Source organism: Amborella trichopoda, chromosome 1 (genome assembly GCF_054954075.1).
Source record: "Amborella trichopoda isolate Santa Cruz 75 chromosome 1, AtrichopodaSantaCruz75HAP2 v2.0, whole genome shotgun sequence".
Classification (NCBI taxonomy): domain Eukaryota; kingdom Viridiplantae; phylum Streptophyta; class Magnoliopsida; order Amborellales; family Amborellaceae; genus Amborella; species Amborella trichopoda.
Genome location: NC_142336.1, coordinates 9,437,278 through 9,445,382, shown reverse-complemented (window position 1 = coordinate 9,445,382; position 8,105 = coordinate 9,437,278). Strand labels below are relative to the sequence as shown.

The following is an 8,105-nucleotide window of genomic DNA, read 5'->3' as shown; positions in this document are numbered from 1 at the left end:
CATTGGATCGACCTAGATTGAATCTGAGCCATTGACCCTATATGTAGTTATAGGCTAGGGAGCCTACACTAGCATTTCCCATATATATAATACTATATTATATATAATATATAATATATACATATTAATTATATAACATACAATAGTATATAAATATTATATATTATATAATACAATTATATTAATAAAATAAATATAAATATATAACACATGTCATAAAATATAACATAATACAAATTATATTATAGAAAAAATTACAAATAACGCTAAGATTAGACTTTCTATACAAGTTAGCCCCAACCAAACATTTTTTCTTACTTTTTACCCCAAAATATACTTTCTTAGTAAATAACCCCAACCCAAAATAAAAATTAAAAAAAGTCTAAACTACCCTCCGTTATTTCTACCCACACCTCTCTCCTCTTTTCCACGAAAAGGTGGTCCAACGTATCCTTTGGACGGTCCAACAATGTAATGTCGGTCCAATAAATAACAATGGCAGTCTGACAATACAAGTGGTGCTCCAACACTGACAAAGAACGGTCCGACAATAGGCCCATGTGGTCCGACACTACCAAAGAGTAGTCCGATAACATGCCTATGCGGTTCAGCAACACGCTCATGTGGTCCAGCAATGGGTCCAAAGTGCGGTCCGACAATGTCAAAGAGCGGGTCAACACTATTTTAGTTTAACGGGGTCTGGCAATCTCAAAAAGCGGTCCCGCAACCCTTGTAAGCCCACATGAATGTCTGCCCAAAATTAAAATGTTATGTACAAAAAAGGGTATTTATGTCAAAAACAAGTACCTCTTTTTTACTTGGGGATGTATTGCTAGAAAAGTGTATTTTGGGGAAAAGAGTGAGAAATTTTTTTTGTTGGGGGTAATTTGCTTTACTTGGGAGTGTATTGCTAGAAAGTCTGGTCTTGAGGGTTATTTGTAATTTTTTTTATATATAACTTTTACTGTTAGATATTTATATTATAGTACAGTATATTATATACATCATATTTAATTATATATTTATATAGGGTGTGGTTTCCAAAAGGTTGCAACTTTAAACAATCCAATTAAGGCACACCTCCAAATTTTATCATGACATGTAGTTTTGGTAAAAAAACATTCTTAGGATTATCTCAAAATCTATTTTCATATCTAACTATAAAATTTCAAATTCCTAAACTGGTTAAAATCAAGTAGATCTATAAACATATGAAAATCTTGAAAATAGACAGTCTAGATAATGTATTGCAAGATGCATTATTTCTTGGACATAATATATATATATATATATATATATATATATATATATATATATATATATATATATTATTGTTTATTATTTTATTTTTTCATATTCATACATATGATATCAAGATGATCAATTAGAGGTTTTTTCAACATTAAAACAACATTTTTTGATCGATTTTTGTGGTACATCAGTAATTCTACATTTTAACGTGGCAACCTTATATAAAAATTTTCCATTTATATAATATGTATAATATATTTATGTTTTATACTATAGTATTATATATTTCCTATATATATATATATATATATATATATATCTATGTAGAGAGAGAGAGAGAGAGGGGGGGAGAGAGGGAGAGAGGAAATATATAATACTATAGTATAATGCATAAATACCGGGTGTGGTTTCTACAAGGTTGCAACCTTAGACAATCCAATTAAGGCGCACCTCCAAATTTTATCATAACATGTAATTTTGGTGTAAAAAATTATTAAGATTATCTGAAAATCTATTTTTATATCTAATTATAAAATTCTAAATTTTAAAAATGGTTAAAATCAAGTAGATCTATAAACATATATAAATCTTGAAAATCGAAGGTCTAGATAATGTGTTTCAAGGTGCACTATTCTGGGATTCAAAATATATTCTTTTCTCATATTTTTACATCTCGACATCAAGATGATCAATTAGACAGTTTTTCAACATTAAAACAACCTTTTTTGGGTGGATTTTTTAGGTGCATCTTTAATTCTACATTTGAAGGTTGCAACCTTATATAAACTTTTTCCTTATATAATATGTATAATATATTTATGTATTATACTATAATATTATATATTTCCTCTAATTTTATATGCTATAATATAATATAAAATAATATATCATTTATATAAAATATTATTTATATATTACATATTGGTTATTATTGCAATATAATGTATCTGTTAATAAAATATTATGATAACATGTGGAATATTGTTTCATGCTGGCTAGACCACATTTCTACATATGCGGTCCAGAAGGGTAAAACATCTATCTTAAAGATGGATTCAAGTAGGTGGTCCATCTAAAAATAATGGAAACTAACAGTCAAAATGTTTTCTTAATAAAATTATTATTTTTAGTTTTTAAAATTTATTTATTTTTCATATTCATGATCTCCATGTTAGGGATTACATGCCCTTAAAAATTAATTAAACAAATCCATCTCAAAAATAGATTTTTAAGAGGTGCCGTATTTCTACATGTGTGGGCTTGCCCCGCATGCTAACCACGTCCATAATATATTATATTGTAAGTAGTGAATAGTGAATGGTGAGTAGTGGATTTGCATATAAAAACAAATGCACAAGGAATGTTTCCCTACCTTAATAGGTGTGGTTTTATTTTACAATGAATTAGACCATTTCATGGTAAAAGCTTTTACCATGATATTTTATTTGGATATGCATTTGCATGAACCAAACATATGCAACGCAATTTACATATGTAAATATTTCTTGGGGAATCTTTTATGCATGAACCAAATGCACCCTAATGGAATCTTTGGAATATAAGATATCTATACATTAGGATATAATGGAAAGGAATAAGAAAAAAAATAAGGATTTCATCTTAGTTAAGAAATAATATTGAAGTTTGGAATCAATGGGAAAAGTTGATCAATATAAAATTAAATGTAGGGTAATAATATAAAAACTGCAATTGAATATCCATAGATTCACATCTTCTAGGCAATCGAAATAGTGGAGATTCGTATTCCATGTTTTTTATCAGGTGCTATCAGATGCCCCTATCCCAAGGACAGACAAATTCCAGGATAACCCAATTCCAGAAGAAGCTTATTCTTAGGACAACCTTCTTAAGGTACCCAATTGGGCCCATATAGAATAGAATTGGATTCTATAGAATTAGATCCTAACCAAGAATCATTTCTAACTGACTTTGAATCTTATTCGTATTCGTAAACTCCTATTCTTTATCAACACACATATACAAACAGCCAGATCTATAAACTTGAATCATCACAAAGATTCTTATTGAAATTGTGTGGCTGAGAAAAATAAATAAAACCTATCAGTATATAAATAAGGAGTTGGAAATGGTCACCAAAGGTAAATGGTCTCTTTAAACATAAAAACAGAGGAAAAAAAAATGGTCTCTTGATGTTTCTAACTCGTCAAGGATTCATATTGAAATTTATGTTTCCAACTCATCCAAGAATCCTTGTGAGAAAAAAAATAAGGATTTCATCATTATATAAAGATACCATTTACCTTTGGTACAAGGTGGTTACAATTAATCTTGACCTTAGGATGTGAAATTGGGTGGCTGCATTTATTTCATTGACCAAACTCAAAGTTCAAAAGAAATTTTCTCAAACTTTGTGACATATCCAAACCATCAAATTTCACATCGGATGATTGTAAGTAATTGTGATATCCCTAAATGGTCTCATTGTATATATATATATATATATATATATATATATATATATATATATATATATATATAGAAAAACACTACGTAACGCCTATAGGTTAAAATGATCAGTGATTTCGCCTACCCTTATCACCGTCCAAAGTTCATTGCGCGGTCACCGTTATCCAATAGTATTTCATTTTTTATTTTTTTTCTACAAATCAGAATGATTTAAAATTTGGAGAGTGTATTCATCAAATATAGAAAAATCTTTGAAAAATATAAAACAAATATTTTATACGAAAATATTGGCCAAAATACCCTTGAAAGTTTCAGAGGTATTTTGGTCAATTTGTTTTTCACAGATAATTTGTTTTATATTTTTATTAGATGCGCCTCAGTAAGATGTACACACCCTCCAAATTTCAGGTCATTCCAATTTATAGAAAAAAATGAAAAATAAACCATTACTAGATAATCGTGACCGCGCGATTAAATATAGATAATGATGAGGGTAAACGAAATCAATATTTATTTTCGCCTAAAAGCCTTGGGAAGACTTTTCCATATATATATATATAATCTTCTTAGGATGAAACTCGATTAACAAATTATTTAAACTTTTGGTTTATATAAAAATAATATAATATAGCATATATAACTTTAATTATTTATTATCAAAGTTTCTAATAAAAAATTGTTCTATATTTTTTACAACGTAGAAGAAAGCTATTCTATAGCGGGTCATACCAGGTCATTAACACCTAAGCAAGTCTAGGCCCAACCTCAAGCCTACCAGACTCTAGGCTGTCAGCACAGACCCGCCCATTGCCCCCCTAAGTTCTTTAGCTCACGTCCCTCTAACTCCATCGTGGACATTTGGAAAATTTCCGTCAATGAGTTGGAAACATAAAACTATGATGAGATTAGGGTTCAAAGACGGGGACGATTTTCACTAACAACATTGGTGGACTGAATTTTTGGGCAATCAAGAGAGTCAGGTTAAAATGGAAACTCTATTTTATTCTTGAGAAATAACTAAGAAGAATATCTTCAATATTTATTGAACGTACTCTATCAAGGAAAGAAATAAAATAGTAAGACAAATAGTTCCTAAATATAGGTATTAAATTATTTAAAGATGGAGTAATTACTCGTTTTCTAAAATACCCGAAAATTCTATTTTTCAGTATAAATATATATCAAAGTTATGCCTCTTCTTGGGTCTGTTCGCCATGGAAGGGTTAAGGAAGAGGATGGTTCTCTTGCTACTGTCAATGACCATTGCCAAGTTCCATTTTGGCACGTGTGAAGCTAAACAAGGCCAAGCCCTTATGCAGCACATGAATGCCCAGTTTGTAGGAAATGTGGGGGTTGAGAACTGGGGCTCTTTTGATGAGGTCACACGTGTGTTGCCGCAACATGGGTTGAGAGAGAGAGATGAGATTGTTGGTGGTTTGCCTGGTCAGCCTGAGGGTGTCGAATTCAAGCAGTATGCCGGCTATGTGACTGTCGACGAGAAAGCGGGGAGGGCGCTCTTCTACTATCTCGCCGAGGCCGTCAACCCTCTCTCCAAGCCTGTCCTCCTCTGGCTCAATGGAGGTATTTCTCTCTGTGATGCACACATGCCCATATACAAGTGAATGCACGTATTGCGCATCCCATATTCCCTCAGGTGGACACAGATTTGACCCAGCTCGAGTCTAAGTCGTTTGGACCCAATGGGCTGGACCCAAACCCGACCCACTGGGTCCAAACATGGACCTAGATGTCTCATGAGCAATTGGTTCCTTGTCTGTCATTGTCTAATCATATTTTAGAATTGTTATCTTTATTAGGAACTAAACTAGTATTTTAAAGTTAACTATCGGGATTAGGTAAAGTCAATTCGGATTGGGAATCAATGAGGGAGCTAAGAATAAGCCTGATTTTAATTAACTTGCCCACTTCCGTCAAAATTTTGATGAAATCGGTCAGGGATAGTCTTAGTTCTCACTCATTATATTTTTTTTTGTTTTCAATTTTTTAAATTAAGATATATTTTTTAGATCGATTCTTAGACTAGCGAATCAGCCCCGTTCACTAACCGAAATTCGAAACGAGGCTTCTGGCAGATCCAATTTTAGAAACCCCGTTGCAAATAGAATCTTCAAATCCCACATGTAGCACTTGCATGTTTTCGGAAGTATACATATTTGGAATAATTTAACCGATCCATTTTTTCCAAAATTCACTAGAGCCGAAATCAGTCGAGAATCGCAAATGACGGCACAAGGCACCTTTGGAGGCTCTGCTTTGCCGCAGATCCAACTCAGGTTTCGCCTCGAACCTCCCCTTGAAATTAGTCTATATATATATATATAAATAAATCGAACTAGAAAAGAAACTTTCCTTTTAGTACATTCTCTTTTGTCCAAACTTTGGAGTAAGATGCACATTCACATAAAGAGAGAATCTGTCTTGGAGATTATTATCTTCATTTGAAACTTTTAAAAAATTTGTTTTAAAAATAAGTACAAAATTGTTACTTTTAAACAACGAAATCACAGTCATTATTGACCATTATGTTTGAAATCAAGTGGCTACGGGGATGTGCTCAATTGGGTACAAAAAATTAAATAAAATTTCTCGAATTGTATGACATACCCTTATGTAGATTTCACATCTAATAATTGATTGTGACTTCTTTGTATTAAAAATAAATAGTCTTATAATCAAACAATCCATCTTTTTAAAAAAAGCTATATATTGTAAGTAGAAAAGTAGAGATATGCATGACACATACTTCTTTCTAATGTATTATTTAATATTATATGGCACATACTTCTTGCTAATGTATTATATGATATTATATATAATACATGTGAAAAATTTCAGTCAATACAAAGCAAACATAGGAAAAACAACGTGAAATAAAAAGAAGGTAGAATAAGGGCATTTTGATTTGGAAATGGAAGCAAAGCAAGATTTTCATCATAGTGCATTTGACTTCAACATACGTTAAAACTCATTCAATTATTATCATATCCTTAAATTTTTGTATTGCCTCTTTACCCTCTCTTCAAGTCAGTCAGTGTTGAGAAAAAGATAAATTGATGGACTGCACAGGAATATGCAAATAAGAAGTGCTAAAAACATTACATGACTATGTCAAGGAAAAGTTCTTTTCATGTGCTAAATTTAAATTTAATTATGGAAATTAAGAAATCAATTTTTTTACATTGGAATCAGTTTTGTGGAAAGGATTTATATAGGATTTAGAGAAAGGTGAGGTTTTGTAAAAGGATGGCACCTTAAACAATCAAAGTGGGGCACCCAAAATTGATATTTAAAGACGCAGTTCAAGTGCGATGATGGTTTATAAATCTATTTTCATATATAATTATAAAATCTAAATTACTTATTTAGAATGAGTTGATTTATAAACACTTGAAAATTTTAGAAATTGGCTGTCCAGATAATACATTGCAAGATATGCTATTTTTAGCACTTGAAATTCTTTTATTTTTCGAGATGATCAACTGGAGGTTTTTTGTGTCAAGGGGCGCCTATGACATGATATTTTATTAGTCTAGGTTTATCTTAAAGAGCGCAAATCTTCTAAGACAGGGGTTGTAGATAAATAATGCATAATAGGGTTTACAAATGCCTTTTAGTATAGGGTACGGTTTGCATAGAGTCGAGGCTCTAAACAATCAAAGTAGAGCACACCTCCAAATACTGCAGAGAAATGTAGTTTCAATACTAGAAATATTTATGATAGCCTTAAATATGCTTTCATCTCTAATTATAAAATTTAAAGCTTCAAACACAGTGTAGATCAATCATATCTATGAAAACCTGAAAATCTTGAAAATTGATAGTCCAAAAATGCATTACAAGGTGCACTATTTCCAAAACTTGAAATCCATTTTTTTGTCATGTCCATGCATCTTGATGTCGAGATGATCAATTTGAGAATATTTTTCATATACATGTATCTTGATGATCAATTTGAGAATATTTGGGCAACAAAACAATCTCTTCTAGTCACATTTTTGAGGTGCACCCTAATTTGATTTTTTAAAGCCTAGGCTCTATATAAACTTTTCCTTTAGCATAATATATTATCATCTTTGTAGCTGTGACTAATGCATGGTGTTTCCCATTTCCACACAAACCCTAAGCATTTTTATGGATTTGCATGAAGCCTTAGAACTCTGATAATCAAACACTAGAGGGAGCATCAGTGAGACAAACTCACTCTGCAAAGGAGACCAACGAAATTCCATGGAAGTTAACCAGAGTGTGAAATCAAAGATTGGATGAATGTATAATAATAAAGTAAAGAACTCAAAAATTCAGCATTGGAATCATATGAGTATGTGTATTATGCTCCCTCGGAAGCATACTGTAAATTTACTCCCTGGTAAAACATTTACTTGGGA

At 31.4% G+C, this 8,105-nt stretch overlaps 1 protein-coding gene across 3 annotated transcripts in view; it reads left to right on the top strand.

Annotated features, from left to right (window-relative positions):
• The first annotated feature begins 4,546 nt into the window (after positions 1–4,546).
• Positions 4,547–8,105, top strand: part of LOC18442803 (serine carboxypeptidase II-3) — a 33,792-nt gene continuing 30,233 nt past the window's right edge. Inside the window, exon 1 of one of the 3 annotated variants that reach the window (XM_088852419.1) lies at positions 4,547–5,280. In XM_088852419.1, the coding sequence (XP_088708545.1) occupies positions 4,914–5,280 (367 nt within the window). In that variant the 5' untranslated portion in view covers positions 4,547–4,913. The remainder of the gene's footprint in view (positions 5,281–8,105) is intronic. The other 2 variants (XM_088852423.1, XR_016044867.1) reach the window with 2 other exon arrangements.